The sequence below is a fragment of the Pecten maximus genome, chromosome 12, assembly GCF_902652985.1.
Source record: "Pecten maximus chromosome 12, xPecMax1.1, whole genome shotgun sequence".
Taxonomy (NCBI): Eukaryota; Metazoa; Mollusca; class Bivalvia; order Pectinida; family Pectinidae; genus Pecten; species Pecten maximus.
Genome location: NC_047026.1, coordinates 27,855,558 through 27,879,056, shown reverse-complemented (window position 1 = coordinate 27,879,056; position 23,499 = coordinate 27,855,558). Strand labels below are relative to the sequence as shown.

The following is a 23,499-nucleotide window of genomic DNA, read 5'->3' as shown; positions in this document are numbered from 1 at the left end:
GAAAGCCGCGGGAAGTGGTTAGCAATGGAATATAGTATATATGCGTGAACATGTACACACTTAAGCATTGAACGGCTTTCAGTTGGCATTCATATTGACTATGAATGCCAACTGAAAGCCGTTCAATGCTTATATTTACCATCTGCGATTTTTTATTTGTCGTGCGATTTTTTGGGAAATTTTCAAATTCAAATTTCAGTTGGCAGTTCATAAGCTGGTGAACTCGCAACTGAATTGGTAGGGTTATATAGTGGCAGTGCCATACAATGGTAAATATAATATTGTTAAAGTCTATATCGGAACTCGTTATGACAAACAAGGAAAATCATTTGTATACTGCAGTCACGTTCTCACCATCATATGATTCATCCCCACTTTGCCAACATGTTGTTTTTGCTATATTAACATTACCTGCGTTTACCTGTGGAACATTTAAGCTATGAACAGTGATTTTCATGTTGTTGTCGATATAGTCGATCGATCGATCGAGAGCTTTCTGATATATTAGAATCTCCATAAAGAAGCAGGTTCTCAGTGAGAAGAATATATGAATTAATTCACGGAAGAGCGTTATTCTTTATAAGTGTATGGTAGCAACTGCTTCCTAGCATTTTGCCAATGCATGGAACTCAAATGTGACTCGGAATACTTAGATAGTTTTTTTTACAATATCTCTCAATAAATCAATTACATATGATTACTATATTATGAAGCATGTAATTGTAACAAATGGTATCTGTATATAACCAATAAGCAAACAATCAATTATTGTTTTATTTCCTCAAAATTAGAGTCTTTAATGTTTGAGGTTGTGTCACTAAATGTACATTATATATCGTCCCCCACCCCCGCCTCTTTCCGGGTAGATAACACGAGTCAAATCGACCCTATCGGTCCACGTCAGTTAACGTAACGTCAAATCGGCCCCATCGGCCCCCCGGTAGCTAAAAGGTTAATGTATTGCAAATATTCACATGTCGGCTGAAGAAATAAAGAACTTGAAAGAAACTGTTGACACCGATGTCTTATATACTTCAGTGCATTGTGAAATAGGTCGACATGGCGGCCCCCCACGCCGAGGATAGAAAACTAAGATATGTAAATTATGAAATAAAGGTCATAGCGTCAGAAATGATCACGTGACCGTGGCTTTTTTATACGTATAAAACTCTCCATCGATATACTGCTTTACTTATAGCGATGTAGCCTTTGAAGGAAAGCTACCAAAATAGTGCATGTGGACATGTTAATGCTGGATTTAAATATGTGTAACACTGAAAAATATATGTTGTCTTTTTACTGCTTTCGAATTTCGAATTTTTTTGAGAACGTCCATCGTCAGAACATGAGTACAGTTGTCGTCATAGACATTCGCACTCACAATATATATTGTAAGCCTATTTGTCTGTTAGTGTTAAACTGTACGCTAGTTGTCATAGGAGCAGTTCTGAACCTTCGGTATAGGATATTGCTTAATCTGAATACAGTGAGAAGGGAAACAACTCGTGCACGACAATCAAAAAATGATTAGAAACTTCTTTATCAGCATAAACTATCAATATTACGATACATATACATTTTTATACAAATTCGGCGTGTTGATTTAAGAAATAACCCAATGAAATAAAGAAATGAATAACTGATGAAAACAGTATTATTAGTAAAACAATGAACACATAGTTTAGAGTAAATTGGTAGTTGTCTGGATAAAACATCTGATTGAATATCAATATATAAGACGTATTGTAGGTATCCGTATCCAAACTATTTTAAATCAGCAATGCGAAAATCTACTAAAGCATTTAATTCCGTATTATTGTATAAAAAAACATATATGTCAATAATGTTTCAGTAGAAATGAGATTGTTGGGTCTGTTTAAATTCTAATGTGATTTAGTACAGGTTTTTTTTTTAAAGAAATCAATCCATTATGCAAGATACATATTTGTCTATTGAGTGTAAAGGTGTACGCTATGAATCGACATTCGATTTGCTCCAAAGGACGTAGCGTCCATTGGGATAATCATTCCCGGGCTTATACATGAAAACTCCGACCATCAGGGGTCAACATCAAAAATGCTTTTATTAGACACTCTTAGGAAATATTACCATGACAAGAAGACTGTTTTATGAACAGTTGTTCACCGCTGAGTTTGAAGTATAAGATGCATATTTCTTAAAAGGGCCCCAAACTCCACAGTTTAACTACTTGTCTTGAAACCAACACTCCTACTATGATCAGAAGTGTTAATTGTATGAAACGGGATGTTTGTCATTGATTAAAATGCCTCCCTTTATGTCATATTAGTGTATCTTTATTCACAGTCACCATTTGCATTTCAAGGTCAAAGCAAAGTAAGTTTGTATACGTAGCCAAAGTCAAATCCGCTCCTTTTTGTGCTATATACATATGTGAGCATAACAGCTTGGCATTTTTCAGGTAGTATTATTATTTGTTTGACTTGTAATTATTCCATGCTGCATCTGACCACTAAGTTACTCCACAGAAGAAACTGTCAGCTTTACAGAATTGTTATTATTTAGAGAAAATACTTGTCCGGGCCAACTGTTCGGTATATTACGTGACTAGTTTTGTGCAGAAGCATTCATTCCCTTTCAAAATTTAACTTCATTTTCCTATATAGATCACCCTTAACCGCAGGTGTATACTACGCTGACTGAGGACACGCACTGTCGACACGTCGAATTCAGGACGAGTATATCAAGTCAGGGTTGTGAGGAAGTGTTATAATTTACTGTTGAGTTTTAATTTGTAATGCTGCATAAAGACTGAAACAGATCACATGTTTGATTTTTATTGTTATTGACTGTACATTTACACGCTGTCAAATTTACACACAAAAAACTTATATCCGTCACTCCATTTACTTTATCTAGATTCATTGTTAAATATATCACATTATGTTATTGACATTGTATTCTGTGTTGATTAGGACAGGATTGATAAAGACAAAATGATTATTCTTTTGATTAATCACTATACATGGTTATTTATCCTGACATCAGATATATTTTAATATGACAACCTTTCAATTTTATCTCCGGGCTATTAAGCACATGTCAGTTATTTGCATGACCTCAATTTCATCAAGATATCCTCGCCTTAGAAAATCACTTATCTTATGAAAATAACAAAATATTGTATACATAATACTACATCAAACTGAATGTGAACCGCTCTTCTTCAGTTCTATAGACAGGTTAATAATTAAACGGATTTGAAGATATATACATACAATGTAATACAAACATGCTTTGCTCACTTGAAGCATTCCTATACACATTGAGATATTCCAACAAAGCGAGGTTTCAATTTGTGTTTTGAGACAGCTTCGCCGAATGACTATTTGAGATATTGGCATGATACTGTTTCACAAACAAATCCTGTTTAAATAGTGTTTAAGGTATCGGTGACACTGGTTCAACGAACAAGTGCTTTAGATATTGATGACACAGTGATTCAACGAACAGGTGCTTAAGATATCGGTTACACAGTGATTCAACGAACAGGTGCTTTAGATATCGGTTACACAGTGCTTCAGCGAAAGAGTGTTTTAGTTATCGGTACCACACTCTGGTTCAATGAACGAGTGCTTTAGTTATCGGTACCACACTCTGGTTCAATGAACGAGTGTTTTATTGTCGGTACCACACTCTGGTTCAATGAACGAGTGTTTTAGTTATCGGTACCACACTCTGGTTCAATGAACGAGTGCTTTAGTTATCGGTACCACACTCTGGTTCAATGAACGAGTGTTTTAGTTATCGGTAACACACTCTGGTTCAATGAACGAGTGTTTTAGTTGTCGGTACCACACTCTGGTTCAATGAACGAGTGTTTTAGTTATCGGTACCACACTCTGGTTCAATGAACGAGTGTTTTAGTTATCGGTACCACACTATGGTTCAATGAACGAGTGTTTTAGTAATCGGTACCACACTCTGGTTCAATGAACGAGTGTTTTAGTTATCGGTACCACACTCTGGTTCAATGAACGAGTGTTTTAGTTACCGGTACCACACTATGGTTCAATGAACGAGTGTTTTAGTAATCGGTACCACACTCTGGTTCAATGAACGAGTGTTTTAGTTGTCAGTACCACACTCTGGTTCAATGAACGAGTGTTTTAGTTGTCGGTACCACACTCTGGTTCAATGAACGAGTGTTTTAGTTTAGTTATCGGTACCACACTCTGGTTCAATGAATGAGTGTTTTAGTTTAGTTATTGGTACCACTCTCTGGTTCAATGAACGAGTGTTTTAGTTATCGGTACCACACTATGGTTCAAAGAACGAGTGCTTTAGTTATCGGTACCACATTCTGGTTCAATGAAAGAGTGTCTTAGTTATCGGTACCACACTCTGGTTCAATGAACGATTGTTTGTTATCGGTACCACACTCTGGTTCAATGAACAAGTGTTTTAGTTATCGATGACAGAGTGTTTCAATGAATAAATCAACAAATGATTGTTTAAGATCTTGGTGAAACTTCTTCAACGAACGAGTGTTTTAGCTATCGGTGACACGCTGCTGTAATGAGCGAATCAACGAATGCGTGTGTTAACTATCGGTGACACAGTGCTTCAACGAACGATTCAACGAATGAAATGTTTACATACTAAAATGGGTTCACTGCCATAATTTTCAGTCCCCTGTAACGAGAATAGTACACATAGACTGTCACTAATTATCATGTCCCTGTTATTAGGATAGTACACATAGACTGTCACTAATTATCATATCCTTATGACTAGGATAATACACATAGACTGTCACTATTTTACGTGTCCCTGTGACTAGGATAGTACACATATACTGTCACAAATTATCATGTCCCTGTTATTAGGATAGTACACATAGACTATCACTAATTATCGTGTCCCTGTTATTAGGATAGTACACATAGACTATCACTAATTATCATATCCCTATGACTAGGATAATACAAATAAACTGGTACTAATTTTCGTGTTCCTGTGACCAGTACAGTACACATGGACTGCCATAATGCTCAGTCCCTGTGACTTGGAGGAGAGTACACATGGACTATCACTAATTATCATGTCCCTGTGGTGGCAATCAGACATAAGATGATTTTATCAAAATTCAATAAAAACACTATTTACACATAAGTGTATAGTATAATCTCCACAGATATGTGTATCATATACAAAGGTACAAAAGGTCATGGGTACAATGTAAATTAATATGGGTTTTGTATTCTGCTTTTGTTGAAGGTACAACAACCGTGACAAGGTGTTTAAAGAACCACGAATCTTGATTGTCTGTAACACAAATAAGTAGTGGAGCGATGCACACGCTATTAAACAAGTAATATAGTATGACCTACATATAACTGTCACTCGGGACAACACACAGCATTGTTAGCATACTCTTAAAATGCGCAATATCAGTTTATCATCAATCCTGTCTAGGTCCTCTGACTTCCAAATTTTGTAAAATTATCTAACCTGCGAATATGCGCTCTTGGGTGGTGCCGCTGTATAATTTTTTTCTTATATATGACAACATACAATTCCAAGATAAAGAAATATGTGCACGATGCCATGCAATACTTTCATTATATACATATACAATATGTATATGTAGTCTTGAGTATGTGGCAGAGGGAGAGATACTTGACAGGTGATGAAAGCTGTCTACCAGGGGAAAACCCACAAGGACGGGCAGGTGACCTTATATTTTATAATTTAGATAGGGGAATGGAACCCGCTCAATCGAGATCCTTAAATATATCGCTGTTATATTGTATATATAATCGGCGGTGTCTGTCCTCTTGAATCATATGTCCAAACAAAGCAGCATGAAATGGTTGTGTAAACCAGGACCTATATATCAATATAAGTCTTTCCGTAAACTATCAAAAATATATATATAAACACTTTCGCCGATGAAAACTAATTAGAGAAATAAATTCATCCATAATAGTGGAAATAATGCCACGAAACCCTGTGGATTAAGCTGAAGTATCATTGTACCAGTCGACGATCCATGACCATCCATGTGTAACTAAACAACTCGCACCGGCCATTGATCTATATCTAAGCGTATATACGTCTCTGATCTCAGCCAAAGGGCAAAGTTATGACAGTTTTTATTTAGTTAGCTCACACAATACTCTACCACAGACTTGTTATTCAAAGTTTAGACGCAATATTAACAACCTAGCAAATATAAGGCTATAAAGAAAACGTATTATAATAATGTTATATTGATCTACCTTGAAGGGGACATTAATCAAACGTATGTATCGACTTGTGTCCTCTCGCCTGCCTGTCAGTTAACTGTTAACACGCAAAAAATGTGTATCTATTGAAGATAACTGAAGCGTGAAAGCCTGAAACGCTAAACTTAGTACACACACCTGTAATCCAGGTATATGTAAAGGCAATATGTAGGTGTGTATGTGGCTGGTACCCAGAAACATGAAAGTGTAAGGCACCGGGCCAATCAGCTGGAATTGCTTCATACAGGTCATTGTGGGCTTGGTTATATAGTAGTCGATCCCCGGAGTTATGGCAAGACAACAAGGGAGACAGGTGAGAACAGATGTACGTTGTAATATATTGATTTCAAGGCCAGTGGATGTTGTGGTTATTTCATGATTCTCCTGTAAATATGTACAATGTAGCAGAATTAGTTACTTCAGTTTATGCATGTAGGCTTTAAATTAATATGTTGTAATATCGACTACAATATATAAGACTTGTTCATACATAAACTGTTTATGCACGTACACGTATAAAGAGACGGTGACTTTTCGCCTATGATTAAATGTTTATTTGTGTATATATGGGCAAATCAATCTATGTATACAGTCGGGAATCATACTGTCCAGATTTTGATGTACGCACGTCCCTAGTCTACTGACCCAATATCTTAATACGCATGTCCCCACCCGCTGACCCAATATTAAACTGCGCACGTCCCCAGACCTTTGACTCAATATTAAACTGCGAACGTCCCCAGCGACAATAACTCAATATCGCATGCGCACGTCCCCAGCAAACTGACCCAATGTTGTGAAGACCGCCCGTCCTCGGCCTACTGACCCTATATTTAAGTGCGCATTTCGCCAGCCTACTGACCCATTGCGCGACGAGCGCCCGTCCTCAGACCGAATGTTGATCCAACGTTGTGATGTTCTCCTATTCCCATCCCGCTGACCCAATGTTGTGATGAGCGTCCGCCCCCATCCTACCGACCCAATGTTGATCCAATCTGCACCCGTCCTAAACCTAAGTGACCCAATATTAATTTGCGCACATCCCCAGCCTATTGACCTAATGATGTGGTTTACATCCGTTCCCAGCCTACAATTCCAATATTAATGTGCGCCCATCCCTAGCCTATTGACCTAATGTTGTGATTCGCATCCGTTCCAAGCCTACAATTCCAGTATTAATGTGCGCCCATCCCTAGCCTATTGACCTAATGATGTGGTTTGCATCCGTTCCAAGCCTACAATTCCAATGTTAATATGCGCACATCCCTAGCCTATTGACCTAATGTTGTGATTCGCATCCGTTCCCAGCCTTAAATTCCAATGTTAATATGCGCCCATCCCCAGGCTACTGTCCGGATGTCAATGTGCACCCGTCCCAAGCAAACTATTCCAATATAAATGAGCATCCGACCCGAGTCTTCTGTCCAAATATCAATGAGTTTTCGTCCCGAGCCGACTGTCGCAATGTTAATGTGTGACAGTCCCCAGCCTACTGACCAAATGGTGCTCATCAGCTGCCCCTTACCTACTCTCCAAATGTTGATGTTCAGTTGGCCCCAACCAACTGACCAAAAGATGATGGAGTTGACCAAATTCTGATGTTCAGCTTCCCGAGCCAACTGACAAAATGGTGATGTTCAGCTATCTGATCAAATGGTGATGTTCAGCTCTCCCCAGCTTACTGTCCAACTATTGATGTTTAGCTGTCTCAAGCCAACAGTCAAAATGTTGATGATCAGCTGTCACCAATTCACTTTTTGTCTGCGTTCATTGACCTAAATCTAATGTAGTGGTGCTTTTGACTTTATCTAATGCAATAAAACATTCATTATTTTCCCTATTTGGTACTTTGGTACCATTTGCATCTTTTCAGGGATTTTACTCGAATTCCTAACACCATGGCCTTGATAAGTGTATTATATATTTAACAGCACCATCATTACTATCAAACACATGCTAATGCTTAACACAATAAGATAGTGTTTTGAAATGCATTTACTGCACTAATTTCTAAACACAACTATTACTTTAAGGACATTTTGGAAAGATTAATCCTGTGTGTATTACTATATATCCTTGAAATATTGACATGTATTGCACTGTACGTTTGTTTTACAAGTGATATGTTCGATATGTTTAGTAGAGGTAGGTCTGTTTACTTCAAACAAGAGGATGTACATTTGTATGTAGGAATTTACGGTCTATTTAACACGCAATTAAAATCAAGGAGAAATAAATCGATGTTGATCATGATATATTCATATCTGAAATAACGTTTTGCATTCCTGAGTAGAATCAAACTCCGTGTAGCACTCACAGATGTCCTAGCAACACCTAGCTTAATATTCACAATGACGTCATCGAGTTATTTGAAGTCGCTTTCGCTATCAGGTCTAGATAGTCTATTCCTGACTGATTAATGATGTACATATAGAAATGACGGACTCGTCATCACATTACAAGTGAGTAGTAGGAGGGGTTTTTTTTGTTTGTTTTTTTATTTTGTGATGATAGTGTTTGGGCACCGTCTAATTCTACGGACCAGCGCTACATTGCGGTAAGATTCCTGTTGAATCTCTGTAGCTCTACTGCACGTATTGACACAAATCTACATGAACCTGGATATAAACAAACAGATAGTATTTTGCATTTTTCTGGATGAAAAGACATGCTCCAATCACTTTTCCGTTTCGCCAGTATGCTCAGGTCTGATTGAAGACAATTTTGCAGCCTAATCTGATGATATTATCAGGTGTGCAATCGTATTGTCAGCAAATAAACTGACATTAGATTTAAGACCTGAAGCAAGGGCATTGATATAGTGCAGAAAGAGACTTGGACCAAGTACTGAATCCTGAGGGACCCCAGACTCGACAGGCACATATGCGATGTTACACGATAGCATCATATTGAAATATATTGATTTAAGAAATGATTTTCTTCAACATTCATGAATGTTAAAAAATTCAATTCCGTTCCTTACATTAACATTAACATTATGGTTGTTTTTTAATTTTTTCTGCTAAAGCCCACAATAATTTAACAAAAAAAACGCCCTTTTTCATGTTTTTGCTTGAGAATGACGTCTGAGAGAGAACAGTCGTTTTCGAGGGAAAGTCTCAGACAGTTACAGTATTGGCACGGTCTTAGCAACCCCCATAACAACATAAACAAAATGTTGTTCCATCTATAACATTATTCTGTGAGATTTTTGAAGCGATTTTATATTTTGAACATTTAGAAGGCCGTAACAACGTTGGATTTATGTACATATAACATGGATCGTGTTTATTTTTATTAAAAGAACACGAGAAGAAACGAAATCAGACGAAATTTTGTGTCGGAATATTAGGCTTTGGCTGAATATTTATTATTTATGCTGGATTATTTGGCAAGTCAATGAAGAAAATAAGATCCAATCAAAGGACCTATTTGACCAGAAGACCCGGCGAAAACTCAGACCGTTACCACCATCCAACTCGACCACCCCTTCAGATAGTCAAAACACACCTTCATCAAAACATTTTACAAAACTTATCAGCTTATGTTTGACCTAACACAAAGTTGTCGGTGTCTTTTAGTTCCATTTCATAATAACAAGGTGCAAAAATATTGGTCAACAAATATTACAGCTATGATTTTTTCTAATATTGGAAAGCACCAGGATGTCATTTATAAAGAAAGCTGTTTCCACCTTGAGTCCTGCTGATGTCAATCTATATAAACTCATGATCACTCTATTAGAGAACAACGTCGCTGTGAATCATTTAAGCCACATGAAGGTTCTTTCGACATTTCATTACATATCTTACATATCTCTTCTTTTATTCACTAATTTCATTTGTTATGTTATTTTGAAAACACGCCTTGTGATTTCAAATATCAATATATCGTTATTGACATAACTACAGTGTAACCAGGACAATCGCTGTAAATGGTGAGGGTGCCCTACCTGGCCCGTTAGAATCCCTTAATATTGATATATATATATATATAATTAATAACAATTGTGTTGATGTTTCATGTTACTCTTTACACCATTAGTATGACGTACCTTGGGAGAACATCATGGATGACCGGATTTACAACAAGAAAGGTCACCAAAAGTCACATCCGGCCAAAACCGGAATAAATGATATAGATCAGGCCGAAGATAACACTGGCACATTCGGTCGTCGGCCAACGAATTCCAATCGGACAAACAGGAACTCTGACTACCTCCAACTAATGGAGTATCAAGGAAACGGGTCTCAATATTCTCTCAGCGACCCTGCGCTTGTGTACGATAACCTGGCTTACACACCTGAACAGTTTCCGGCCGGACGATACAAGAAACATAGGACTTTTTCAGGTATGTAATAATAGCACATACATAATTAAATTCTGATCAGTGAGTAAAGTATTTTCTGGGTTCACTTTCAATAAAATTAAACACAATTTTATTTTTTCGTTTATTCATTTGTTTATCTATGTAGCATGTAATATATTTCCAGTCAATAAATCCAACATACCTGCCTTGTGTCTAAAACGATTATCTCCCCTGTAGAGTCAACGTCGTCAGGAATATGTCGCCGTCCGTGCGTTGTTGGGACCATAGTTGTCCTAGTAGTCATTGCTCTCGGGGCGGCCGGTGTTGGACTCTACTTTGGAGGTAAGTCATACATGTACATGGTCAATGGTTAGTGGCTGAGTAATGAACACGAAGTAGCTGATGTAACCGTTTGAGTGTCCTTTTGACTGTTTCATCTCGTCCCATGTACCAGGAATCACGTGTAAGACGGAAAATATACGATGTTAGACTGTTCCAGGAATGAGGTCGCTATTGGCAATACTGAAACTCCAACAGCATAACTTTTTCTTTGTTATCCAATGAATATGACGTCATCTTCCTTGTTTTGTAAGGGAACACGTCATCTTAAACTAGTACTTCTGAGTGTTTTCAAACCTGATGAGCGATCGGTGATGGCGCGTATAAAAAAGAGGCGAGCATGACTAGATATCCATAATTCCATTATTATAATACTTGGGGAAGCTTCCTCGTCAACGTTAAAAGGTGGGCAGCGATAAATGTGAAAGGGGCAGTCTGAAAGATAACCTCGTCCAGCAATGGCGTCTGTATCACACATGAAAGGATTCTGATTATCCATGGCATGTAGATGAATCGTAAAGATATTGCTGATACTGTAGGTATATTTTCTGTACATCAAATAATGAAAAGGATACCAGGTTAAATTCGGAAATCTTCAGTCCGGTGACTTTCAACGGAAACACCAGGTTCATATTTTTGTCTGTTTGATAACATTCCTAAACACTTATTGTAGCGAATTACTACACAGACAACAGAAAGGATAGTGCATCATTTCTAACATGGATTGATACCAATCGGCAAACTTCCGCCTTCGGTACTCTTAGGGGTTACATTTTTCATTCACTGCACCCCTGGAATCTATCATGGCAAAATCGAAGATACAAAACAAGTTATTTAAGAAAACGGATCAATCGCTGATGATGGATTTTTTGAAAGAACGACAACCAAGTTCAAAGCAAGTCGATTTAATGGTAAGACTACCTCGAAATTGGTTTGATTTACACATGCACATCACAGGATCAAACTAGTCGTTTTTATCAATGGCTGTGAATGTGCCGTCAATTATTTTGTCATGATATATTCTAGGGGTGCAGAAAGCAAAAGTGAACGTTATCCCTGTTGTATAACATCCGACCAATCGGATGACTCCCCCAACAAAGTGTCTTTTCCCGGGTAAAAGTTATGCCTTATTGTTGTCTAGGTTTCCTTTAAATGTAGAAAACCTTTATCAGGAAATCATTACAACTAGCTAAATGATGTTTCATGTCATTTTGGAGACAATAAGACAAAAACTACACGGAATGCGTAGTAAAAAAGTGCTGTTCCATCATAGCAAGCACCCCTCTATCCTATCAGCCTGTAATACAGACAATTTAAAAGGAATGTGACACTGGATGACCCTAGACAATCAGATTTGGATAAGTCACAGCCTGCTGTATCAGACACTTATACTGTTTTTGACCCTATATTAGGAGTGGTTTAAACCTTGCACCTACATTATATTTGATGGGAGATCATTTATTATAAAAACAAAAAATGGTAGATTTACATATATATATATAGCGAAGAATTTTATTGAAGGAACAATTTTTTAAACCCTTGACTAAGCTCAGAATCTTTAAATTCTTGTGGAAATTAAAGCACACCAATAACGGCAAAGGAAGAAGATAGCAAAAGAGATGATAGCCGTGGCATCAACCAATATCTATATCATAAAGTAGTGTGTGTGTGTGTATGCAGGTAGTAGTCGTTCCCCCTTCTTTGAACCTTACCAGCTAATCCAAGTAATCACGCTTTACATTAAGAGGGAATATAGCTAGTGGCAGGTTAGTTATCTGAGTGGGTTCGTCTCTGGTTCAGCAGAATAAACAACAACAAATGCAGATATTGCAAAACAGAGGCTGTGGTTGTGACACTTTCCACATGCGATGGATATTTAGTCACCACTACTGCGATTTACAACATATGTAAGGCTCTTTATAATTACTCTGTCTATCGTTTTGTAAAACAAAGGTTGAGTTACCGGAACAAAATTCATAGTAAAATTATCAAATGATTCATAATCGTGAAATGAGATACATGTAGTATACTATAACTCAAAATTCTATTTTTATTCTATATTTATTGACATTTCATTTTGAAATAATAAACTTTAAGAATAAGTATGATTTATAATATCTTTACTTTTCCCCACATAGCTTAGAATATTGATTAACAGCATTATCTATATGATAATTGTTTTTTTCTTTCACAATTTAAACTTGACTTTACTTTTTTCTTAGTTTTTCGAAATGAGTCAACACAAGCTACACTGACAGGTACGTATGTATATAAGCTTTATTCTCAGTCTTTATGGTTTGATAATGTTATAGACAAAACCAGATCGCAGCATTCTTCTTAGATAAAATTAAATATGTGTACTTTTGTATCTAGATTAGTACTTTTGTATGATACCTATCGATGTTAACCTGTACATATGAGGAGAAATCGTCGTGACGTAGATACAAACAATGGAATTATGTATTGTTACAACACTATATTTTATTCAAAAGTCATTAAACAAAAATTAGTTCGCCTGATGTTTGATAAATTCTTAAAAATTGCACGATATTAAGCACAAGGAAATTATGACGTTATTATGAAGGTGACGGGTTATATAAGGCAAGTACCTGGCAGGCAACACCACGGTTGCGTTCGCTCATGATCAAAGTCCTGAAATAGTAGCTACCAATTTATTTATCTTTAAAATTTGGTACAATTTTTAGGATAAATAGTCATTTAATACGGTCATCAAAACCAAACCGGAAGCAATCATACGAGTTCCTAACCACAAATCGCGGGTTATACTTACCGGGTAGACAACATAGTTTTATCGTTTTCTTTAGTGTTCGACACGGAGTTACGACTGACAGGTCTGACGTGGGACACGAGACTCGGAGACCCAACAAGTGCTCAATTTGCTACAATGAAGGCAGATATTCAGTCGGACGTAAGTTCAATATCAATTACATACTCCATTTCGTACTTAAAACGTTTGAATATTAATAAGATTAACAATAATATGTTGAAAGGTTAGAATTAAAAAGATGATTTAATATCAAACAAAAATATTATGTTGCTGTATTTCCATTTTCGGCACAGGCATCGAATAACAGGATGAATTCATTTTCATAAATAATTATTATTCTGTTCCAGCTGACTAAAATAATGCGTCAGAGTAGTCTAAGCTCTGAATACCAAAGTGTGGAGGTGTCGAGATTCCGGTAGGTCATGCTTGCCGTCATGCAGAAATGTATCTTAGGTAATTGGTATACATGTAACGGTAATTATCATAATCGGCTGTATAGATGTATCTGATATTTACGAATTACCGTCATATGATTTACCCTGATTTATCGCTTTATTTACCTTGATATAGATTAGCGTTATAGAAAGTGTAAGTATTGCCATTTATTTATATAACTTTTACATAAATTACCGTTGTATAAATTACAATTTGTGTCTTTATTTCTAGTAGCACTGCGTTATTCCATTGTTATCATTAATTCTGTTTTCAGTCCGGGGAGTATTAAAGTCGAGTGTTTAATGAAGCTTTTGGCAGGTGTCCTTTCTACGCAAGACGTGAAGTCCAGCTTCATCCAGTCCTACAATTCCATAGACAAAGTCACGCTTAAGGTCGTCAAAACCCTAGATACTACAGCAATCACAATTACTGTGGCGCAGCCTACAACCACTACAATTCAACCAACAGCTAGTCCTCCTGTCACTCATGATGCATCTATAACTGTTCTTACTACTACTACTACCGCTCCAACAACCACAACTCCAACCAAACTAATTACAACACATACTACAACTACATCTTCAACAACAACTACTCCAACATCCAAAACTACAACAACTATTATTCCATCTACAACAACTCCAGCAAAAATTACAACTACCCCAACAACCAAAACTACAAGTACTACAACTCCAACATCCACTACTGCAACCACCACCACTCCAACAACCACATCTACCACTCCATTAACCACAACAACCATGCTAAATACTACAAAAATTACAACCATCCCAACAACCAACTCTACAATTACAACCACTCCAACAACCAAAACTATAATTACCACCACTCCAACTACAACTACTACCACTCCAACTACAGCTGCAACAACCACATCTACCACTCAATCAACCACAACTACCATTCTAACGACAACCCCTGCAACCACAACTACCACTCCAACTGCAACCACAACTTCAACTCCAGCTCCAACCACAACTACCACTCCAACTGCAACCACAACTCCAGCTCCAACCACAACTACCACTCCAACTACAACTACCACTCCAAATACAACCACAATTACCACTCGCACTACAACCACAACTTCAACTCCAACCACAACTACCACTCCAACTACAACCACAACTACCACTCCAACTACAACTACCACACCAGTTGTCATCAAAACAACTACAGGTAGGTGATGCAATGCTTATTCAAAAGTTGATTTTTAGCCCACCATCTGATGATGATTCGAACCGCTGTTCGTCTGTGGTCCGAGGTCAGTCCAGCATCCGTCCGTAGCCACCCTTTTTATCGCTATTTCGTGAGAAGTAATGAAAGTATACTTCTCAGACTCTATTATGTAGATTTCCCTGGTCCCCAAAGCCTTGTTATTCAATTTTGGTTTGGATTGAGGGGGTGGGGTGGGGTGGGGGGGGGGATTGGCGACAGACCAGTATCTTTTTTGATTTGCCAATTGAAGTCTGTCATCGCTATTTCCTGAGAATCATCGAAAGGATATATTTCAAACTTCTTTGGTTGGTTCCGACAAACGGCCATCTTGAAATATGACAAGTAAAAGTAGTTGTTATCGCTATTTCGTAGAATGTACTGTGTTCATTTAATTTTAAGTATAACCGGGAAATCAAAATGGCTCACAGGTGCCTATCCTTGATTTTATTTGTTGAATCTTCTTTTCGGAATTTCTTAGAAAGTGTTTCTTTGATCTTTTCAGACATAATATGTAGGCTCCCATTTTTATCAAAGAGTTATGAGGATGAAGGGGAAGAAGGGAAATGGAAGAGAAAAACCAATCTTGCATACCACCAATAAACACACTTCAGTAGTGCGGCCTCTTTTATTTGTCCGATATGTGAACCATTCATAATTCCAACTTCATACATTTTGTTATAGTAAAGTATATATATTTCAGGACCAATGACTCCTGCTGTCTGTCGAAACACTACTCTGGCTGCTCAATTACTATTTCAATGTTTCAACTTTCAAACTTTCATGAACCTGAGCACTGATCTTGCCAAATGCACGTAAGTTCAAGTATTGTAATACAATGTAACTTTGAAGTGTGGTAAATTACATTCATCCGTCGTTATGGTTTTGAATTTCACGTTTGAAAAAAAACTATTAGAAAGCTTGACGACGCTTCAAATAAATGTTATTAGGTGGAGGTAATGTGCGTAGTGATATATTGTAACAATTTGAGATACATGTAGAATTAATAGTAGTAATCTTTGAATAGTAGAAACAAACCTTCATTATTTGTTGGTTGTCCGTCTGAGGTCAATGCTATTTCACTACCAGATGGTGGTCCGCCTTAGATAAAAGACATTTCACTATATGATGGTCTTCCACCTTATGTAAATAACATTTCACTACACAATTTTGGTCTGCATGAAGTGAATGCCTTTTCACTACACGATTATAGACACAGGCCGCCCTCGTGAAAAAATTTTGTTACCTTTGTAATCGGTGAAACACATCTTCGTCACAAACTCAACTACGCTCAAACTGCGTCCAGGAAAGGAAATAGCCTTGACACCGCATACAACAATAATGATTATTTAAGACTTGATAATGCCAGAATCAACAGATTCACGATTTCGTCGTTGATATTAATGCGACTGTCTATGTTGTAGGTACCTTACTGGTGTCGGTAATTGTCTTGAGGAGAAAATAGAGACAAGCTATAACGTGACCTGTACATATAGTGACCAACTCATCATTATCAATTCCTTTGCTGGGATAGTTACACAAGCGCTTCAGTTTGACTTAATCACAATATGTAAGTATGCTTTTGCAATAAGTCTATTAATTCCGTGAAAATGGCAATAGGATCAGACAGCATTTAAAAGCCTTCTTTTTAATTCCAGTAAACAAAGATGCGGCATGCTTAAAATTGAATGGTAAAGAGTAGACAACTCTTTAGATAAACATGTCATATGTCGTTGGAAAAGTAGAAAGGGTATCAAGAATACATTAGCTTTCTAATTTTATAGAAAATGAAGCATAAAAACGTAGTTTTATGTGAAGGTGCTACATCTCCGAATGAGTAACTATTATCGATTGAAAACAATGTAAGGTTGTTTCATATATGTATAAATACCAAAGGTTGTATTTTCATACTTTCTAATGGACCACTCTTCGAAACGCTTAGCTGCTAATTTTATGTTGAAGTTGAAGTAAATAAATAACTTAATGCGCCCCTATAGGTGGTGTGTAACTTTTATAGGTGAGGTGATCATCATAAGGACATTGTTCTTTTTCATTTGATGGTATTAATTAGTTTCGTACACATCAAGCTATTGAAACGTAATATATAGTAACTTACACATATATCTATTCCAGGTGATTTTCAAAGGCGGCGATGAAAGCTTGCTAACGTAATTACATGAATGTTTATTACGATCCCAATTGTAATGGAGTATTTACGTTCTGGACGAAAATGGACGGAGCCATATTCTTCATTGTAAAAACGATTCAAAAACAGCATTCTTTCACTTTGCCTGGTTTTAGTTCCACTGGTTCTATCTTCAACAACAAAGTACAATTGATGTTTAATGAACATTAAAGTCACGAATGGAAATACATCATATACTGTATTGGCTAGTCATTGGCTTTTACTCGTTGGCGATTCCATGGACGATTTTCACATCCTTTGAACCTGTACACATTTTTTTATATGACTGAACTACTTATTTCCATTCCATGGTAGATTGGACGGGATTCCAAGAAAAACAGCCCTAATCATAAGATGTACACTGCAACTGGATGTAGCTCTTCCTAATACCTTTTCGGTGTTTTGAAGCAATTGGCACATCTAAGGCCATGTGTATTGAAAATTAATGGAACATATGACTGACATCATGAAACTACATGTATGTAGCTATATAGTTTAAAGTATGACGATATGAAATTACATTGAAATGAAATACTATGCAAGTTATGACGAATGTGAAACGTTTTTAATATTTAATGTTAAAGATTCAGAACTATTTATCATAATGATAGACAGTCAAACATCGTTATCTCAAAGACAGTAGGATAAAAAAAGAATCGAGATACCTGGTGTATTCGCATCTATCGGAGCTACTTCCCTTCGTTTCACTATAGCGATGGTTTGATAGTCGATGTGACCGAGAAAGGTGTATTGGAGGTAACAGAGTATTTAACATAGCATTTTCTTCGAGCTACCAAAGTCCGAGATGACGAAGTATGAATTAACATAGTGTGGATGAGAGGAGTTTCTGCAGTGTATTCGTGTCATAATGCGGAACGTTTTGTTCTCCATTGCTTTATTCATCCTGTGTATTTTTGCTCGAGGATCAGTTGGCGAATACTTAAAATAACAATGCGTATACATGTTCAAATGTATTCTGTAAAATGTTAACTTTATTTATTGTTATACAACAATTCCTAAACAATTACTTATTAACTTATATCAATCACTTCTGTTGGCCCAAATTGAAGTGCGTGAGGGATCTTATACTTTGGAAGGAAAACGGATTACCCAGAGAAACCTCACATTGTCGGGCAGATGAACCTATATCTGTTCATGTCCGATTAGAGAACGAACCCCGACGGTCTAGGTGAGAGGCTAGTGTGTAACCATTGTGTCACCAGACCAATCGATTATACCGTGTATCAAATAACTATCCGCTAAATGTTTGGATTGACATTCGAGTTTATGGATGTGAAATTCAGTAGTCATGATGTTTCTAACCTGATAACATCTGAATACCCTTGATAGAAGTAAGGTATGATAAAAATGGTATCGTGAAAATACTGGTGATATTTACTCTGTGATTGCTACAAACACACGTGATATTGCTACCTCATATACATTTATATATACATGTACTCTATTAAATGAAGCTTCTTTTTGTATATAAACTCTGGTTGTTTGCATGGTTTCTCTGGAACTACGAATATACGAATATAAATAGAACGACAATTGTTGTCATATTATTGTTGCATGGCCTAACCACGAAAGTTTGTACCCACAAAATAATTTGAAAGCTTCAAATCAATAAAGAAACAACACATTCGTGTTATACCGTATGGTTTGTACATAATAAATCACATCATTTATCTTGTATATATCTAGATTACTCAAAGAACAGATAGTATGCGGGACGTTAATTCTGCAAATATTTATGTTTAACGCCGACAGTAATCTAGAAATTACAAAATACAGATGATATTAGGTAAGCTACAATATACTTTCTCAAATATTTCAAGATTTTGCAAAATACAAATGACATAATGCTGGTTACTTTCGCAAATATATCGAATATAGAATACAGATATTAGTTGAGTTTCATGTACTGTCTTTAAAACATCTATGCTTTACAAAATACAGATGAACATAGAGGTCTACAAAATACTAATCATATTCAGGAAGTTCACAAACTGATGTATATACATGTAGAAATAACTAATAATAATTATCATATCGGCCGGAGCAGCACCTCAAAATGGCATTGCTATTTATAATAGAAACTAATTTGATAACATGCACATATCTTGTATTCATACATGATGATTGCTACCATTTTTAATAAAAATTATAATATCTAAATGTGTTCCTTTCCTATATGTTACGAACACTGCTGGAAGCCATTGTGAACATGTATGTCTACGAAGAATTTATTTATAGATACATCAGCAGAGAAATGATTACGACAGTACAGAGAGAGAAATTTGCCAATACATGTATTCAAGGCAGTCTGAAATAACGAGACATAAAACATAAAACACTTGTACAAAACTTTACATAAAAGGAACATTAATAACAAATAAACTGACAAATTCATGTATGATATTCGTTTCACTGAATAAAAATTAAAAAAAAATAAATAAATAAAAAAAGACATTACATTGTTTACGGTACATCCATTGTATACAATGTATCAAAGTAGATTCCTCGATTTACCTTTAAACATATTCAGCCACGGTGCTATTAACTATGATAATCAATTAAAATGATAAATTAAAAATAAGAATTATCCAAGTATATCATTCTTTGTTGACTCCTAAGTCTATTCAATGATCACATAGGTATTAAAGCAATTGCCACTATAGTTGTATTATGATTCCACAGATCTATTATGGATCTGTTGATGTAACCTCGAAATATCTTCTGTAATAATGAGATCAACTCTGGAAACCCTTTAATAGCGCAAAGATAATAAGACCAGGATTCCGGAAGGATAAGCGTCTTCTGCTTCATCGATGACAGCCGACATACAAACATTCATAAAATGAAAACAAGAATGCGAGTATACTAATCTGACTCCTTAACACACATGTAAAGGAAGACACTTGATAAGCACTTTCCTTTAAACAAATTCAACAGCCATAGTGTTAATGTCTCCGTTGATGATAATGTCCCACTTTTAGCCTTTAGTTGAGCGTTTGCCCCTGTGAGGAGCCTTAACCTAGACGCACCAGTCTCTAAACATGGTAGTTTCTACTATCTGCTTCATGCTCAGCATTTTGGGAGTATGATGGCTATAAGATAATCGGGGTGCTCAGCTGGTCTTCAGCAGTATACTTCATGGTCAGTGATGTGCATTTAGGACTGTCAAGCTGGCGTTCAAGATGGCAGAAGGCGGAAAGGCATTGATTCCAAACATTTTTACTCATTTCTGTACCAAGTAACACTTGTGTATGGTAGACAAACAAAACATTGCTTACTCGTTTCTGTACCACATTACACTTTTGTATTGTACAGAAATGCTACTTGTATGATTAAACCATTCTCATTTGAATTAGTGGAATTCGTTGGCATCTGCTGAGAGACACCAAAGGGTACGGAAGAATTTTTCGCTGCATATCATCTGTATCGATCTATATCGACGGAATCGTTTTTTTTAATTCTGTTATTCGGATTACCCATATCGCGCCCAAATTCATCCGGAGCCACTTTTTTTCTCAGTTTATAATATCAGTTTCATTGTGTAAAGAAGGAAACAGTCAGTATCATACTGACTTGAATATGATCAACATACTGTATATCACATAAATACAAAGTGATAATTATGAATTTCTGTTAACCAAGAACAAGTCAGAATTTACCGTTCAAAACATCCGATTCAAAGAGGGAGGGAAATCCGATACAAGAGATACAAGATATAAGAAGCTTTATTTCATGTCGAATATGGCAATGGGTAACATAAGCTCTCAAGAGCTTGCACTTCGACAAATATATATAAATTATACTGCAAACATAACAATAGATGTAAAACATATAACATGATGCAAAGCACATGGACAATACATAAAATCACAGTAACGCATTAGGAAATATAAAATTAACTTTGAGAAACAAAGACTGACATATGTTAAGATGCACAGTATTACTGGAGGTAAAGTTAAAACAGTATCAGAGCAAAAACCTTGCGCAGGTCGTTCGGCAGATAGTTCCATATGCGGGATGCCTCGTATCTGAAAGACTAAATAAATTTCATTAACTGGTAACTGTTATAAAATCTTCATGGACTGCCGAAACCAAATAGCACACGACAAAAAACTACTGGAATGGGTTAATACCGCCAATGAACAACCGTGCAGAGAATGCGTGAATTAGGGTACTGTCATTCCGCCATTATGTCTGAAATCGTTAATGTTGAGTTATACATGTTACCGAGATAAAAAAAAATACAAAAAAAACATTCCAAAAAGGTGGAAAGGACGATGCACATGTAAAGGTATACCACTGCCGCTTTCGGCTGTTCATTGGAACAGAAACTTGTTAAAAACACATGCTACCAAACAAATGTACCACAAGAGTGAAACTCAAAACAAAAACGATCTTTTTACCAGAAAAACGTGTAACGCGGTTCAGAAATGAATACATTTTTTGCACAAGAAAAAAGTGTAACGTGGTGCAAAAAGGAGTTGATTAGACTTTGAACAAAACTGAAATAAAACAAAACATTTGATGAAATCATTGAATGAAAATTTCTGGCTCTCTTACAATATGTAGGAGATAGGTAAGTTAATTAAAGATTATTGAAAATGTGCTAATTTGTTTTGTTAATAATAATATGCGCAAGACCCTAAAAGAAATGGGTATAAGAAAAGGTATATGTACCCGAATGAATTTATCATCACAACCACACATACACATATACACACACAAACAAACACACCCTCACATACATACACAAATGTCAATATTCAAGTTAATGGACTTTACGGGGACGATACCGTACTTGAAATAATAACCGTACTCTTAAACGGATATTTTAAAAATTGGAAAAAGCACATATTGAATTGGTACATATTTAGATTTTTATCATATTCTAAGTACTTATTTTTGCTACGTAAAGCAGTTGAAAAGTTGCCAAGACTACAGGTATAGGTGTAGTCACTGTTACGGAGAAAGTTAATCAAAACTTAATTTAAGATATGTGATCTGGTGTTGAATTCTATCGCACCACGTCCTGATCGGGGTATCATATAACACTTACAATATGTACTGATGGTTGTGAGACCAGGGTGGAGAAGGAAAGGTTCATATGAAATAGATTGATCGTTCTACTTGGTATAATATAATGTACTTTTATGTGTTACCTTTGACCCAAAATAGTAAAGCTAATTCAACAGTACACGTACTTTTAACGTACAGAAATAACTGTATGAGACAGAAATCAGAATCAGAAAGTTTTAAATCTCTATATATATATATATCGGTGACCACTTTTTGTATGCCAGTTTCTTTTGAAATACTAATCCTTTTACCAAGATACAGCATGAATTAAGTATTATACAGAGTATGTGTTAAAGGGGTAATATTCTGGCCATGTGAATAGAGGCTTTGGCTAAGGTTCATTCACATACACGCAAAGAATTGTTTTGAAATAGTACACTAAAATACGCTACCGCCAGTATAAATGTTTAATTAGCATACCAGCGTAAGAAATAGTCTTCAACTGATTTACTTCATTTATAAGGTCATGTGGACGTTTATCCTTTTCTTTTCATATTGAAAGTTTTCTCAGTGCCATTATAAAGTGATAAGCTACTACTACTTTCAACATACAGATCGAATTGTATATTTCAATAAACATATAAATAGAAATGTGTTCCAAACAAACTTTTTTCTAAAGCCAGACCACGCATTATAACACGTAACCAGATATACCCCTGGGTCCTAGGTTATAGGAGGACACACCTAGGAATCCTTACTGTCTACTCCATTAAATATTTATCAAACACTCGAATCATAAAAGATACTACGCCGTTCAGATATTATGTTACCACCCGTTCGACTCGTGTCTTAGGTATTGTAAGAATGCCGAGTCAACGTGATGGAATCTTTTCACTGGTTT

The 23,499-nt window shown here is 36.3% G+C and overlaps 1 protein-coding gene across 2 annotated transcripts; it reads left to right on the top strand.

The window, feature by feature from the left end:
* Nucleotides 1-6,423: 6,423 nt before the first annotated feature.
* On the top strand, nucleotides 6,424-19,738 carry LOC117339591 (putative GPI-anchored protein pfl2). 2 transcript variants are annotated; one of them, XM_033901278.1, is made up of 10 exons: nucleotides 6,424-6,594; nucleotides 10,314-10,620; nucleotides 10,816-10,920; nucleotides 13,140-13,175; nucleotides 13,743-13,846; nucleotides 14,053-14,120; nucleotides 14,415-15,340; nucleotides 16,080-16,191; nucleotides 16,801-16,946; nucleotides 17,510-19,738. In XM_033901278.1, the coding sequence occupies exons 1-10, from the start codon at nucleotides 6,559-6,561 to the stop codon at nucleotides 17,530-17,532; spliced, it is 1,863 nt and encodes a 620-aa protein (XP_033757169.1). In that variant the 5' UTR covers nucleotides 6,424-6,558; the 3' UTR covers nucleotides 17,533-19,738. The 2 variants fall into 2 exon arrangements, with proteins under 2 accessions (XP_033757169.1, XP_033757170.1); XM_033901279.1 differs by having other exon boundaries at nucleotides 6,425-6,582.
* Nucleotides 19,739-23,499: the final 3,761 nt, after the last annotated feature.